General features: G+C 47.6%; 1 protein-coding gene across 2 annotated transcripts; it reads right to left on the reverse strand.

Annotated features, from left to right (window-relative positions):
• Positions 1 to 2,649: 2,649 nt before the first annotated feature.
• On the reverse strand, positions 2,650 to 15,702 carry ddit3 (DNA-damage-inducible transcript 3). 2 transcript variants are annotated; one of them, XM_063039270.1, is made up of 4 exons: positions 15,053 to 15,702; positions 10,040 to 10,084; positions 3,563 to 3,810; positions 2,650 to 2,943 (listed from the first exon to the last, which is right to left on the reverse strand). In XM_063039270.1, the coding sequence occupies exons 2-4, from the start codon at positions 10,062 to 10,064 to the stop codon at positions 2,650 to 2,652; spliced, it is 567 nt and encodes a 188-aa protein (XP_062895340.1). In that variant the 5' UTR covers positions 10,065 to 10,084; positions 15,053 to 15,702. The 2 variants fall into 2 exon arrangements, with proteins under 2 accessions (XP_062895340.1, XP_062895341.1); XM_063039271.1 differs by lacking the exon at positions 10,040 to 10,084 and having other exon boundaries at positions 15,053 to 15,700.
• Between the last annotated feature and the right edge of the window lie 465 nt (positions 15,703 to 16,167).

Genomic DNA, 16,167 nt, shown 5'->3' on the forward strand with positions numbered 1-16,167 from the left:
CCTTCTCTCCTGTGTCTGTCCAGTTCTGCACTCTACCTCTCCCCTGGTCCCTAAACCCCCTTCTCCCAAACCCATCTCCCTCAGACCCTGTCCCCACCCCTCCTCCCACTGGCTCCCCACCTTGCCCCCACTCTTGCCTCACCTCACCCTCTGCCTCCCCCATCTCCCCTCTAAGGTTACACAATACAGGAACAGGCGCTTTGGCCCACCATGTCTGTGCCAACCCTGTCACGAATTTAAACTATGCCTCTGCCTGCTCGCAGTTGATAATCCCTCCTCCTTCATCACCATCAGTAGACTGAGCACCATGTACATTGGTAAATAGGCACCTGATCTATCCAAGTATTTAATGATTGATTAATAATCTGTAACCAGTTAACTGTTAATCAATGCCAAAAACTAATTATTGCAAGTGAACTACACATGATTGGTTGAAGAATGATTCTTTTTGTTGGTGTCCAATAATTGGTATGTTATTGTCACAGTGAAAAGCTTGTCTTACACATTACACAGTGCGTTGAGGTAGAACAAGATAATACAATAACAGAATGCAGAATAAAGTGTCGCAGTTACACAGAAAGTGCAGTGTAGGCAGACAATAAGGTACAAGAACCAGGACAAGTAGATTGTGAGGTCAAGTCCATCTTCTCGTACAAGGGCACCATTTAATAGTCTTAGAGTGGCAGGGTAGAAGCTGTCCTTCAGCATGGTGGTGTGTGTTTTCAGCGTTTTGTACCTTCTGCCCGATGGGAGAGGGGGGGAAGAGAGAATGTCCAGGGTGTGTAAGGTCTTTGATTATTCTGGCTGTTTTGCTGAGGCAGTGAGAAGTGTAGACAGTCCATGGAGGGGAGGCTGGTTTCTGTGATGTGCTGAGCTGTGTCCACAACTCTCTGCGGTCTCTTGTGGCCACAGGCAGAGCGGTTGTCTTATCAAGCCATGATGCATCCAGGTAGGATGCTTTCTATGGTGCATCGATAAACATTGGTGAGGATCAACAGGGACATGCTGAATTTGTTTAGCCTCTTGAGGAAGTAGATATTGGTGAGCTTTCTTCAGCAGAGACAAAAGAGACAGTAGATATTGTTATCTTGGGTAACACACAAGCTGACGGAGTAATACACTCCACTGGTGCTGCCTGACCTGCTGAGTTCCTCCAGCAGCTCGTCTCTTTTTTCTCTGGCTACCCAATTAATCAACATTCACTAATCATGGACACAAAGGCCAGAGATGGTGGAGCAACACACAAACTGCTCGGAGGACTCAGCAGGTCAGGCAGCATCAGTGGGAGGGAGATGGACAGTCAACGTTTCAGGTAGACTCCCTTCACCTGGGAGGAAAGAGGGGAGATAGCTGGTTTATCTAGTGGTGGGGCGAGAGGGGATGGGGACTTAGGCAGTTGAGGTATGGGAGAGGACAGAAGCAGGTCTATTGTCACTGACCTATGTTGAGAAGAGCACCTCGTATTCCACGTGGGCATTCTCCAACGTGACGGCATGAACATCCACTTCTCTGACTTCCAGTATCCACCCCCTCCCCACTTTGTTTTCCCTTATCCCTTCATTATTTCCCATCACTCCTTCTCTTTCCCTTCCCCCATCCATCACCACACTCACCCCCCCCACCTGTGTTTCCACCCCCGCCCAAAAAAAACTGGATCTACCGATCACTTGCCAGATTTGCTCCACCCTTTCCCCTCTTTCCAGTCCAGATGAAGGGTCTCAATCAAAAATGTTGACTGCCCGTCCTGCTGCGTTCCAACAGAGCGGAGCATGTCTCGAGCACAAATTATTACCGGAGAACTGACTGCACATACACAGTCAATAGAGGACTTGTTACCACAAACAGTGGTGTTACTAGTTCAGAGTAAATAAGTCACAATCAACTATCAGTGAGAAGCATGTTTTTTATTGGTTAAAAAGGCAATGACTAATAGCAATTTATTTTTTCATTAGTAACTAACAAGTTTTAACTAATTTTTGGAACAGTAAAAGGTCAAAGAGTAAGAGCCTGTGTGCAGTTATCCTCACCAGTACAGAGGTTACCATTAATTAACAGGGAATTTAATGTTAATGGTATCTGTGACCTCTGAACCAATTGAGTTGGCTTCTTTGTCCTGGGTAGTGGTAGGCTTCTGGCAAGTTCCATCACACTCCTGACCTGTAGACGGTGAAAAAAGGAATTCCCCAAAACTGCATGGTGATGGGAGGCCATTCATACATTGTCTCCAAGCTGTAGACCCTCACTTTCCTCTGTGGGGAGAGGAGAATATTTCCCCCACTTCATCCCCATACTTGCCCCCCAATCCCTTCAGTCACTGGCCCAAAGTGTTTGACCACTCTACAGAGGGCATTCTCTGTGACTTTCCCCGTCTCTTCCACCTCCCTCCCGCCCTGTCTCTGTGACCCCCCCACTACATTCCTCCCCATCTTCGTGAACCCTCCCTCCCTGTTTCTGACCCCTTCCTTTCCTGCACACCTTCCCTCCCCATCTCTGTGACCCCCCCATCCCCTACACCCCTCCTGTTTCTATGACCCCCCTCCCCGTCTACATGAATCCCTCTCCCCCTACATTCCTCCCCAGCTCAGTGACCCCTTCCCTCCCCATCTCTGTGCTATCCCCGACCCCCCCCCCCACACAGTCACTCCACCCTCATCTGCCACCCACAACCCTATGGATGAGGAGCTCCCTCGTCTGCTGGACCTGTACAGATAACTCCTCCACCCGGGCCCTCAATCTCTGGTTCTCCTGGGCCAGCTCCTCAAGCAGCTGCTCCGTCCCCCTCCGCCGTTTCAGCCCTCTGCTCCCCGCTGGCCCGCCCTGCACGGTGTGGGTTTGGGGAGGGGGTGGCAATGGGTCGGGCATCTCCAGGCTGGGCTCCCCCCTCTCCACGACCTCTCTCACATTGTCTCCTTTTTCCAGGCGTTGCAAAACTGGGAACTCCAGCTGCGGGAAGCGAACAGTAGGGGATGTGTGAGCTATGCGAGTAAAAAGAAACCATTCTTCCCCTCTTATCATACTATCTACCCCCTTCCCCTTACCCCCTACCCCACACCAATCCCACATTCCCTCCACCACCTCCCCAACCACCAAGCTTCCTTGCAAAGGGAGTTTCAGAGTTTCTCCTGCCTCCCAACCACCTCTGAAGGAGGAAGTTGCTCCCTATCTCTGTCCCTTTCTTCTGAGACCAGGACCCCTGGTCCTATGACTCCACAGCCCAGGGGAAACACCCACCCCCAATAAGCCCCGTACACTTCGATTAGAACTCCTCTCATTCTCCCGAAGCTGACAGAATACGGTATCCAGTCTCATTAATGGAGAATGGAGTTAGAGACAGAGATGGGGGGGAGGGGTCACAGAGATAGGGGGGAGTGTAGTGGAGGGAGGGGGGGTCACAGTGATGAAGTGGGGTGTAGGGGAGAAAGAGGAGACCAAGAATTGGAGCAGCAAAGGGTTGGGAAATCTGAGTTTCTAAAGTGTCGGGGGGGGGGTGGAGTAGGTGGGATCCAGACTGGAGTGGGTTGCAGGAGTCTGACTGCAGGTGGGGCAGTTTCGGTTAGCTCACCTGTGCCTGTCCCTCTCCTGGGCCCCCGCCGCTGTCTCTGGGCTCCTCACCCGTGGGACACAAGACACTGTCCAGGTCAAGGAGGAGGGGCAGTTCTGATCCCCCGCACTTGAGGTCCTCCAGAATGGGGGAGAGGACCAGGGTGCTCTCGATGTCCTCCAGCCAGCTCTCCAGGTCCAGCCCCCACAGCAGTGCAGGAGGGGACGGAGGTACCTCCATCACTGTCGTCAGCAGTAGATCACCAGTGTCTGGAGGGGAGGGAGGAATACGAACAGAATAAAGCTATTCAGTCCACTGTGTCTGCCTGCTATTCCATTGTGGTTAATTTATTATCCTTCTCAACCCTATTCTCTCGCTTCCACCCCACAACTTTTGACTCGCTTACCTATCGAGCTCAGTTTTAAATACACCCAAATGACTTGGTCTCCACAGCTGACTGTGGCAATGAATTCCACAGATTCACCACTGTCTGGCTAAAGAAATTCCTCCTCATCACTGTACTAAATAGATGTCCCTCTGTTCTGAGGTTCTACCCTATGGTGTTGACTCCCCCAGTATAGGAAACATCCTCTCCACATCCATTTTACCTCGGCCTTTCAATATTTGATAGGTTTCAATAAGATATCTCCTCCCCCGCCACCAGAGCCATCAAATGTGCTCCCAGAATCATTCTTGTGGTCTCCCCCTGGATCCTCTCCAATATCAGCACATACTTTGCGGCCCAAAACGGCTGACAGTATTCCAAGGGAGGCCAGTGCTGTGTAAAGCCTTGGTATTACATCCTTGCTTTTATATTCTAGTCCTTTCGAAGTGAATGCTAACGTTGCATTTACCTTCCTCCCCACCAACTCAACCTGCAAATTAACCTTTCTTTTCCTTCTTAAATCTTTTTATTAATTTTCCAAAATTATAAACAGAATAACAATGTTGATACAGAGAGATTGGAATAATCTTATTGTCGATAAGCGTGTACAAAAAAGATTTCAAATAATACAAGTATAATAGACTTCCAAACTCTTGATATAATTAATCATAGAGAAAAAAAGAAAAAGAAAATATACAAAGAAAACCCCCCAAAAAACCAAAAAAAATCTAAATACTAAACCCCAAAAAAAAAGCAAACGGAACAAAACAAGGCTAGACCAATATCTTAAATCGAACATGTTCAGTAATGTCGTTAACTCCGCTCCTCTATTCATATATTTTAAGTTAATAAGAAGGATTCAGGAAAGGTCAAATTACATCATATGAAAATGTTGAATAAATGGTTTCCAAGTCTCTTCAAGTTTAACCGAAGGATCAAAAACGTCACTTCTGATTTTTTCTAAATTTAAACATATAACCTTTAGGGAATCTTATACAAAGACCTTGCACTTTTGACATGAAAAGAAGCAGTCCCAACATCAGTCCCTGCGGCACACTACCTACCAGTCACCGGCAGCCAGCCAGAAAATGTTCTCCTTGCCTCCTACCAGGCAGCCAATCTTCAATCCACACTAGTATCTTTCCTGTGAGCTCTTCTCTTGTTTAGCAGCCTCATGCGCGGCACCTTGTCAAAGGCCTTCTGAAAATCCAGGTAAACAACATCCACTAATTCTCCTTTGTTTATCCTGCCTGTTATTTCCTCAAAGGATTCCAACAGATTTGTCAAGATTTCCCTTAAGGAAACAATGCTGCCTTCAGCTTATTTTATCATGTGCCCCCAAGTATCCCAAAGCCTCATTCTTAATAATGGACTTCAACATCTTCCAAAATGCCATCCCCTTCTCGCAATTCCTCCATCTCTGCCACATCTGCTCTCAGGATGAGGCTTTTCATTCCAGAATGAAGGAAATGTCCTTTTTTTTTTAAAGAAAGGGGCTTCCCTTCCTCCACCATCAACTCTGCTCTCAAACGCCTCTCCCCCATTTCATGCACATCTGCTCTCATCCCGTCCTCCCGCTACCCCACCAGAAATAGGGTTCCCCTTGTCCTCACCTACCACCCCACCAGCCTCCATGACCAACTCCGTAACTTCCACCACCTCCAACGGGATCCCACCACCAAGCACATCTCCCCCCCTGCTTTCCACAGGGATCACTCCCTACGCGACTCCCTTGTCCATTCGTCCCCCCCATCCCTCCCCACTGATCTCCCTCCTGGCACTTATCCTTGTAAGTGGAACAAGTGCTACACATGCCCTTACACTTCCTCCCTTACCACCATTCAGGGCCCCAGACAGTCCTTCCAGGTGAGGCGACACTTCACCTGTGAGTCGGCTGGGGTGATATACTGCGTCCGATGCTCCCGATGTGGCCTTCTATATATTGGCGAGACCCGACGCAGACTGGGAGACCGCTTTGCTGAACACCTACGCTTTGTCCGCCAGAGAAAGGAGGATCTCCCAGTGGCCACACATTTTAATTCCACATCCCATTCCCATTCTGACATGTCTATCCACGGCCTCCTCTACTGTAAAGATGAAGCCACACTCAGGTTGGAGGAACAACACCTTATATTCTGTCTGGGTAGCCTCCAACCTGATGGCATGAACATTGACTTCTCTAACTTCCATTAATGCCCTACTTCCCCTCGTACCCCATCCCTTCTTTATTTATTTATTTATTTATTTTTGGTATTATTTTTATTTTTTTTCCCTTTTTCTCTCTTTTTTCTCCCTCTGTCCCTCTCACTATAAGTCCTTGCCCATCTTCCTCTGGGCTCCCCTCCCCCTTTCTTTCTCCCTAGGCCTCCCATCCCGTGATCCTCTCCCTTCTCCAGCCTCACATCCCTTTTGCCAATCACCTGTCCAGCTCTTGGCTCCATCCTTGCCTTCCTGTCTTCTCCTATCATTTTGGATCTCCCCCTCCCCCTCCCACTTTCAAATCTCTTACTAACTCTTCCTTCAGTTAGTCCTGACGAAGGGTCTCGGCCCGAAACGTCGACTGTACCTCTTCCTAGAGATGCTGCCTGGCCTGCTGCGTTCACCAGCATTTTTTTGTGTGTTGACTGAAGTCAGGCGAACTGGCCTATAATTTCCCTTCTTAGTGAAGTGACATTTACAATTTTCCAGTCCTCTGGAACCATTCCAGAATTAGGTGATTATTGAAAGATCATTACTAATGGCCCCACAATCTCTTCAGCTACCTCTTCAGAACCCAGGGGTGTACACTATCTTGTCCAGTGATTTATCTAACTAGACTGTTCAGCTTCCCAAGCACCTACTCCTTAGTAATTGCAACTACGTTCACTTCTGCCTCCTGACATGCTCGGACTTCTGGCATACTGCTGGTGTCTTCCACAGTGAAGAAAGAGTTCCTCTGCCGTTTCTTTGTCCCTATTACTACCTCTCCAGCATAATTTTCCAGCTGTCCGATATCCATTCTCAGTTCTTTTACTCTTTATATATCTGGAAAAATCTATGGTATCCTCTTTGATATTATTAGCTAGCTCACCTTCAACATTCATCTTTACTCTCCTTATGGTTTTTTTAGTTGCCTTCTGTTGGATATTTTTAAGATTCCCAATCCTCTAACTTCCCACTAATTTTTGCTATAATATATGCCCTCTCTTTTGATTTGACTTTAGAATACAGTGGATTCTGGTTAATTGAGACACATCAGGACCAGTACATTTTGGTCCAATTAAGCAGCTGCCCCCAGAGCTGAAGTTTCATGGAAACTGAGTAATAAATTGTGTATTTAAATGAGATACAGAACAAATTAGAACACTTCCAACACTACTACACTACTATAAAACTTATTTCTTCATGTTTATTGACAGAGGAATTCATCGTATGCTGCAATGTTCTGTTGATTGACTGTAAATAAACAAAAGCACGCAGATAATGGACTGCCTTCATACAATGCTTTCAATGATCACATCCTCCAAATCTTTATTTTCATTGTAACATTCAAGATGATTGTCAATACCTTCAAATTCTTCATAGTTCCTAACTTGTTGAAGTGAAATCATTTCATTTTCACTCACGGCCATTTCTGGCATCTCCAAGCTTAAATGCTTGAAACCACAGTGAGTAAAACGGTTTTGAATTGTCTTGCTGCTTATTTCTCGCCAATGATCAGTGACAGAAATCACTGCTTTTTGAACACAAACACATGCAACTGCTGCCATTTAAAAACTGTTCATTCTAATGACAGTGTAGTGTCTAACGGTCACACAGATGCAAGCTACTGACGCTAGTTAGAAACTGTATGGCAACAGGCTCCTGACCCAATAAGCAGGAGTGTCCCAAATAAACAAAGGGAATCCTGGCTAATTTCTTGATTTGTTTTTGTTCTTTAATAGTTATCCCAAATAAGCAGCTGCCCTGATTACCAATGGCCCAATTAACCAGAATCCACTGTACTACTTTAGGATGTGTCTATCCTACACCTTGCAAATTGCTCCCAGAAACTCTAGCCATCATTGTTTTACTAGTTTCCCCATTATTGTCCCCCCTAATCCACTTTACCCAGCTCCTCTCTCATGTCTCTATAGTTCACTTTATTCCATTGTAAGCTGATACATCTGATGTTAGCTTCTCCCTCGTAAACAACAGGGTGAGTTCTGTCATATTATGATCACTGACTCCTAAGGATTTCTTTTAAGCTCCCTAATAAAATTTTTAAAATATAATGCAGACTGTCAAGTGTGGGGGTAACAATGGGCAGAGGAGGGGGAAAGAGTCCACATCCTGCCATACGTGCAACTATATCGTTCCTATCATGTACAGGTATCAGGAAGGTGGGAGTGTTCCATCACACTCCTGACCTGTGGAGAAGTAATGTGGTGGATGTTGAGTACATGGACTAACTCCACCTGGGAAAGTGGGGAGTGTTCCATCACACTCCTGACCTGTAGACGGTGGAGAGGTAATGTGGTGGATGTGGAGTACATGGACTAACTCCACCTGGGAAAGTGGGGAGTGTTCCATCACACTCCTGACCTGTAGACGGTGGAGAGGTAATGGGTGGATATGGAGTGCATGGACTAACTCCACCCGGGCAAGTGGGGAGTGTTCCATCACACTCCTGACCTGTAGACAGTGGAGAGGTAATGTGGTGGATGTTGAGTACATGGACTAACTCCACCTGGGAAAGTGGGGAGTGTTCCATCACACTCCTGACCTGTAGACGGTGGAGAGGTAATGGGTGGATATGGAGTACATGGACTAACTCCACCCGGGCAAGTGGGGAGTGTTCCATCACACTCCTGACCTGTAGACAGTGGAGAGGTAATGTGGTAGATGTGGAGTACATGGACTAACTCCACCTGGGAAAGTGGGGAGTGTTCCATCACACTCCTGACCTGTAGACAGTGGAGAGGTAATGTGGTAGATGTGGAGTACATGGACTAACTCCACCCGGGGAAGTAGGGAGTGTTCCATCACACTCCTGACCTGTAGACGGTGGAGAGGTAATGTGGTGATTGTTGAGTACATGGACTAACTCCACCCGGGCAAGTGGAGAGTTTTCCATCACACTCCTGACCTGTAGACGGTGGAGAGGTAATGTGGTGGATGTTGAGTACATGGACTAACTCCACCCGGGCAAGTGGGGAGTGTTCCATCACATTCCTGCCCTGTAGAAAGTGCAGAGGTAATGTGGTGGATATGGAGTACATGGACTAACTCCACCTGGGAAAGTGGGGAGTGTTCCATCACACTCCTGACCTGTAGACGGTGGAGAGGTAATGGGTGGATATGGAGTACATGGACTAACTCCACCCGGGGAAGTAGGGAGTGTTCCATCACACTCCTGACCTGTAGACGGTGGAGAGGTAATGTGGTGATTGTTGAGTACATGGACTAACTCCACCCGGGCAAGTGGAGAGTTTTCCATCACACTCCTGACCTGTAGACGGTGGAGAGGTAATGTGGTGGATGTTGAGTACATGGACTAACTCCACCTGGGAAAGTGGGGAGTGTTCCATCACACTCCCGACCTGTAGACGGTGGAGAGGTAATGTGATGGATGTGTAGTACATGGACTAACTCCACCCGGGGAAGTAGGGAGTGTTCCATCACACTCCTGACCTGTAGACGGTGGAGAGGTAATGTGGTGATTGTTGAGTACATGGACTAACTCCACCCGGGCAAGTGGAGAGTTTTCCATCACACTCCTGACCTGTAGACGGTGGAGAGGTAATGTGGTGGATGTTGAGTACATGGACTAACTCCACCTGGGAAAGTGGGGAGTGTTCCATCACACTCCCGACCTGTAGACGGTGGAGAGGTAATGTGATGGATGTGTAGTACATGGACTAACTCCACCCGGGGAAGTAGGGAGTGTTCCATCACACTCCTGACCTGTAGACGGTGGAGAGGTAATGTGGTGGATGTTGAGTACATGGACTAACTCCACCCGGGCAAGTGGGGAGTGTTCCATCACATTCCTGCCCTGTAGAAAGTGCAGAGGTAATGTGGCAGATGTGGAGTGCATGGCAAGTGGAGGGTGTCTCTGAGATTATTCCCATGTTTTCATCACATGCCCCTACCTTGTGTCATGTTGTTGGTTCCCATGCCGGTGGATTTCTCAAGACCTACAAGAGAGAGGGAACAGAAGGTCAGCAGAGGGGATATGTTTCCCCATGCACTCGCCCATGTGGAGGTCACTCAACAGAATTGAGCAGTAGGCAGCCTCACAAAACCATGCCTGTTGATCCACAGTTTCTCAGCCTGGAGTCAGAGTCACATAGCATGGAAACAGGCCCCTAATCCCAAATGGTCCATGCCATCCAAGATTCCCATCTAAGCTCGTCCTGTATGCCTGTGTTTGGCCCATATCGCTCTAAACCTTTCTTATCAATGTTGCTGCCTCAACCACTTCCTCTGGCAGCTCCGTCCATATATTGACCACCCTCTGGGTGAAAAGGTTGCCTCTCGGATTACGTTCACACTTTCCCTTCTGGTTTTGGGCTCCACTACTGTGGTGAGAAGACGGTGACCATCCACCTGATCTCTGTTTTATAAACCTCTATAAGATCACTCCTCAGCCTCCATTTCATAGAAAACAGTCCGAGCAACACCCTTGTGTCATTCTGGGCCCAATATTCAAGAAAAGATAAGCTGCCATTGGAGAGGGTGCAAAGGAGGTTCATGAGAATGATCCTGGGAATGAAAGGGTTAATGTATGAGCAGTGTTGGATAGCTCTGGGCCTTTCCTCACTGCATGAGGGGGCAATCCCATCGAAGCCTACCTCATATTGAAAGGCTTCAACAGAGTGTATTTGAGAGGATGTTTCCTATAGTGGGTGAGTCTAGGGCCAATCGGTACAGCTTCAGAATAGATGAATATTTCTTTAGAACAGAGATAAGGAGGAATTTATTTAGCCAGAGGGTGATGAATCTGTGGAATTCATTGTCACAGGAGGCTGTGGAGGCCAAGTCATTGGGTATATTTAAAGCAGAGGTTCTTGATTAGTCAGGGCATCATAGGTTACAGAGAGAAGGCAGGAGAATGGGGTTGAGAGGGATAATAAATCAGCCATGATAGAATGGCAGAGCAGACTCGATGGGCCGAATGGCCTAATTCTGCTCCTACGTCTTATGATCATTTGAAATATTCCTCAGAGGATTCTGAAGCAACCGACTCTCATTGCCACTGTTCTAGATCAACATTGCAAATTAATATTGTGCTGTACAGTATTTGTCACCTCTCAGCATATCCACACAGATTGACTGATTACTCTTTAGAGTGTAGGAGACTGGGGATGATCTTAAGGAGCTGTATAAAACTATGAGGGGCACAGCTGGGGTGAATGTGCAATCTTTTCCCCAGGGTTGGGAAATCAAGAACTAGAGGGCACAGAATTAGGTGAAAGGGGAGAGATTTAATGGGAACCTGAAGGACACAGAAGATGGCCCAGGCTTCGCCCATATCCTTCTAATCTCTCTTATCCATGTATCTGCCCAAACTTACAGTACAGCACTGGACAGGCCATTCAGACTATGATGTTATGTCGATCTTGATGCCAATTTATTGTAAATTCCCTCCTCCTGTGTATCATCTACAGTACCCCCCTCCATTCCATTCATATATCGAACAGCCTGTTAAACTCCACCAAACTGCCTGCTTCCACTACCATCCCTGGTAACCCATAACCCATCCACCACCCACCACTCTGCATCTTGCATGGTCTTTAAATTCCCCCCTCTAAACTTAAAAGCATGTCCTCTGGTGTTTGACATTTTAACCTGTGGAAAAGATTCTGGCTCTCTACTCTATCTGTGCCTCTCATAACTTTAAGAACCTCTATCAGATCTCCCCTCAGCCTCCACCGCTCCAGGGAAAACAACCCAAGTTTATCCAACCTCTCCTTCTAGAACATGCTCTCTAATCCAGGTGAACCTCTTCTGCATCCTCTCCGCATCCTTCCTTATGGGATGAGCAGAGTTGCATACAAAAGGCAGTCCGACTAAAGTTTCATACAGCTGCAGCATGACTTCCTGATTCTCAGACTCAACATCCCCTACCAATGAAGGTAAACAAGCCATTTGCCTTCTTTACCGCCTTATCCACTTGCGAGCCACTGTCAGTGAACTACGGGACTGGACACCGAGATCCTCCTACTTTGTACCTCACCACTATTGCGGAGTCTACCATTTGTTGTATACTCTCTCCTTTCATTTGACCTCCCTAATGCCTTTGAAATGTAATTGTACCCACCTCTACCACATACTCAGCACTCACGTCCCCTCTTGCATCTCACCCCTTTCTCCTTAAACCCATGCACCCTAGGTAGTCTCCCACCCTGGGGAAAGTCTTGTGTCAGAAGGTGGACAAGAGGTTTACCCAGAGGGTGATCTGTGTCTGGAACGAGCTGCCAGAGGAGGTAGTTGAGGCAGGGACATTAACAACATTTAAAAGGGACTTGGACGGGTACATGGATAGGAAAGGTTTAAAGGGCCAATGGGACCAATTTAGGTAGAAATCTTCTAAGACAAAGAACAACACAGCATGGATACAAACTTTCAGCCAAACTAGTCTGTGAACGGTGCCCAATTCCCTGCATTCCACCCATAGCTCTCCAAGCTCAGCCCCTCCGTGTGCCTGTCCAAATGTGTCTTGAATGATAATCTTGTACCTGCCTGAACCACTTCCTCCGGCAACTCGTTCCATATACTCATCGCCCTTTGCGTGAAAAATTTGCCCCTCAAGCCCCATTTAAATGTCACTTCTCACCTTAAATCTCTGCCTCTTAGGTTTGGACTCCCCTAACTAAGGAAAAGATTGTTGCCATCCACATCATACGTGTCTCTCATAATTTTAAATATTTCGTTAAGGTCGCCCCTCATTCTGCTACGCTCCAAAGAAATAAAGATCTAGCCCGGCCCTATTACGCAGGCCCCCTAATCCTGGCGAATTCCTCATGAACAACAGGAATTCTGCAGATGCTGGAAATTCAAGCAACATACATCAAAGTTGCTGGTGAACGCAGCAGGCCAGGCAGCATCTCTAGGAAGAGGTACAGTCGACGTTTCAGGCCGAGACCCTTCGTCAGGACTAACTGAAGGAAGAGTGAGTAAGAGATTTGAAAGTTGGAGGGGGAGGGGGAGATCCAAAATGATAGGAGAAGACAGGAGGGGGAGGGATGGAGCCAAGAGCTGGACAGTTGATTGGCAAAAGGGATATGAGAGGATCATGGGACAGGAGGTCCGGGAAGAAAGACAAGGGAGGGGGGACCCAGAGGATGGGCAAGGGGTATAGTCAGAGGGACAGAGGGAGAAAAAGGAGAGTGAGAGAAAGAATTAAAAAAAAATATAAAAAATAATGAATAATGGATGGGGTACGAGAGGGAGGTGGGGCATTAGCGGGAGTTAGAGAAGTCAATTTTCATGCCATCAGGTTGGAGGCTACCCAGACGGAATATAAGGTGTTGTTCCTCCAACCTGAGTGTGGCTTCATCTTTACAGTAGAGGAGGCCGTGGATAGACATGTCAGAATGGGAATGGGATGTGGAATTAAAATGTGTGGCCACTGGGAGATCCTGCCTTCTCTGGCGGACAGAGCGTAGGTGTTCAGCAAAGCGGTCTCTCAGTCTGCGTCGGGTCTCGCCAGTATATAGAAGGCCATATTGGGAGCACCGGACGCAGTATATCACCCCAGTCGACTCACAGGTGAAGTGTTGCCTCACCTGGAAGGACTGTTTGGGGCCCTGAATGGTGGTAAGGGAGGAAGTGTAAGGGCATGTGTAGCACTTGTTCCGCTTACACGGATAAGTGCCAGGAGGGAGATCAGTGGGGAGGGATGGGGGGGGGGGACGAATGGACAAGGGAGTTGCGTAGGGAGCGATCCCTGCGGAATGCAGGGGGGGGGGGAGGGAAAGATGTGCTTAGTGGTGGGATCCCGTTGGAGGTGGCGGAAGTTACGGAGAATAATATGTTGGACCCGGAGGCTGGTGGGGTGATAGGTGAGGACCAGGGGAACCCTATTCCTAGTGGGGTGGTGGGAGGATGGAGTGAGAGCAGATGTACGTGAAATGGGGGAGATGCGTTTAAGAGCAGAGTTGATAGTGGAGGAAGGGAAGCCCCTTTCTTTAAAAAAGGAAGACATCTCCCTCGTCCTAGAATGAAAAGCCTCATCCTGAGAGCAGATGCGGCGGAGACGGAGGAATTGCGAGAAGGGGATGCCGTTTTTGCAAGAGACAGGATGAGAAGAGGAATAGTCCAGATAGCTGTGAGAGTCAGTAGGCTTATAGTAGACATCAGTGGATAAGCTGTCTCCAGAGACAGAGACAGAAAGATCTAGAAAGGGGAGGGAGGTGTCGGAAATGGACCAGGTAAACTTGAGGGCAGGGTGAAAGTTGGAGGCAAAGTTAATAAAGTCAACGAGTTCTGCATGCGTGCAGGAAGCAGCGCCAATGCAGTCGTCGATGTAGCGAAGGAAAAGTGGGGGACAGATACCAGAATAGGTTCGGAACATAGATTGTTCCACAAAGCCAACAAAAAGGCAGGCATAGCTGGGACCCATACGGGTGCCCATAGCTACACCTTTAGTTTGTAGGAAGTGGGAGGAGCCAAAGGAGAAATTATTAAGAGTAAGGACTAATTCCGCTAGACGGAGCAGAGTGGTGGTAGAGGGGAACTGATTCGGTCTGGAATCCAAAAAGAAGCGTAGAGCTTTGAGACCTTCCTGATGGAGGATGAAAGTATATAAAGACTGGACATCCATGGTGAAAATAAAGCGGTGGGGGCCAGGGAACTTAAAATCATCGAAAAGTTTAAGAGCGTGAGAAATTCCTCGTGAATTTTCTCTGTACTCTTTCTAGTTTAACCACACATTTCCTAATGACAGGGTGATCAAAACCGAACCCACGTCTTTTTTAATGACAGGGTGACCAGAACTGAACACAGCTGGTCGGCATCTTGGCAGACACAACCAGTTGGGCCGGAGAGCCCGTTCCTAGCTATGTGACACTGATTGTTCAAGCAAAGAGAATTAAATGACGTTACTGAGACTTTTAACAAAATATATACGTTTAAAGCTTGATTAAAAGGCCCAAACTTACTGTGGCTTTGTGTTGATGCGAATTACACTGGCAATGATTGGTTTGCAACGGAGAGAGCAGATTTTTCATGTTGATCATGTTGAATGCCAGACGCTGGAATGAAGTCTGCGTGTAGTCCTTGAGATTTCACCGGTAATATGGACGATGATTGACGGCGCCGTCACTCCACTCAGCGCCACCGCTCAACACACTTCAACCAATAGTGGCCGGTCATAAAGACCAGATTGACAGCGCTGTGAGTCAGAACCCGGCTAGGAGCAAACCCCTTTAGACATGATGCAATTGTGTGCAATCTCCGGCGTTATACAACACTTTGCAGTTAGAAATCAGAATTGGAGAGTGATCGACTTGCCAGTGAGATTCACTGTGGAAGAGAGAAGGCCGGTGTTGGGGGGAGATGTTTTGGAGGTGCTCAGAGAGCCGAGGTGGGGCCCAGAACAAGAGATTGCACGGGTTTAAGGTGAAGTTGGGAGGATTTCTCTGATTCAATCGTTTTATAATCACATTGCGATGGATGGTGATCTCAGCCGCTGCAATGAGCCACTGAACTTCAGAGCTTTCAGTTACAAGGGCAGACTTTTCCAACGGACAGCACCACCTCCTTCAGCCCCGGCCCTGCTCCACAGCCTCTCACTGCCCTGATGACACATAAATAGGCCCTTCAACCCATTTTGTCCGTGCCAGTCTGGTCTTCTGCCTAGTCTGTCTACCTGTATCGCACCGTATATCCCTGTCTAAACTTCTCTTCAATTTTGAAATCCAACCCGCATCCACCACTTCCACTGGCAGCTCATTCACACTCTCACCATCTTCTGAGTGAAGAGTCCCCTCCCCGAGTTCCCTGAAATATTTCACCTTTCACCCTAAACTCAAGTTCTATCCTCAACCAACGCGACAGGAAAAGCCTGCTTGCATTAATGCTATCTGTACTCCTCATAATTTTGTATACCTCCATAAGATCTCTCCTCATTCTCCTGCCCTCAAATGAATATCGGTATAACATATTCAACCTTTCCCGGTAACATCCTTGTAAATTTTCTTTGCTCTTTATCAATCTATTGATATCTTTCCCATAGGCAAGTGACCAGAATTCCAAATTAGGCCTCACCAACGTC

Source organism: Mobula hypostoma (genome assembly GCF_963921235.1).
Source record: "Mobula hypostoma chromosome X1 unlocalized genomic scaffold, sMobHyp1.1 SUPER_X1_unloc_4, whole genome shotgun sequence".
NCBI lineage: Eukaryota > Metazoa > Chordata > Chondrichthyes > Myliobatiformes > Myliobatidae > Mobula > Mobula hypostoma.

What these genes read in the sequence shown, in the direction of transcription:
- ddit3 (XM_063039270.1), bottom strand. Translation starts at nt 10,064, where the DNA reads ATGGGAACCAACAACATGACACAAG. An exon ending in AACCAACAACATGACACAAG is followed by an intron (nt 3,811 to 10,039) that starts GTAGGGGCATGT and finishes CCTCCCCTCCAG; the next exon opens with ACACTGGTGATCTACTGCTG. An exon ending in CAGGAGAGGGACAGGCACAG is followed by an intron (nt 2,944 to 3,562) that starts GTGAGCTAACCG and finishes CGCTTCCCGCAG; the next exon opens with CTGGAGTTCCCAGTTTTGCA.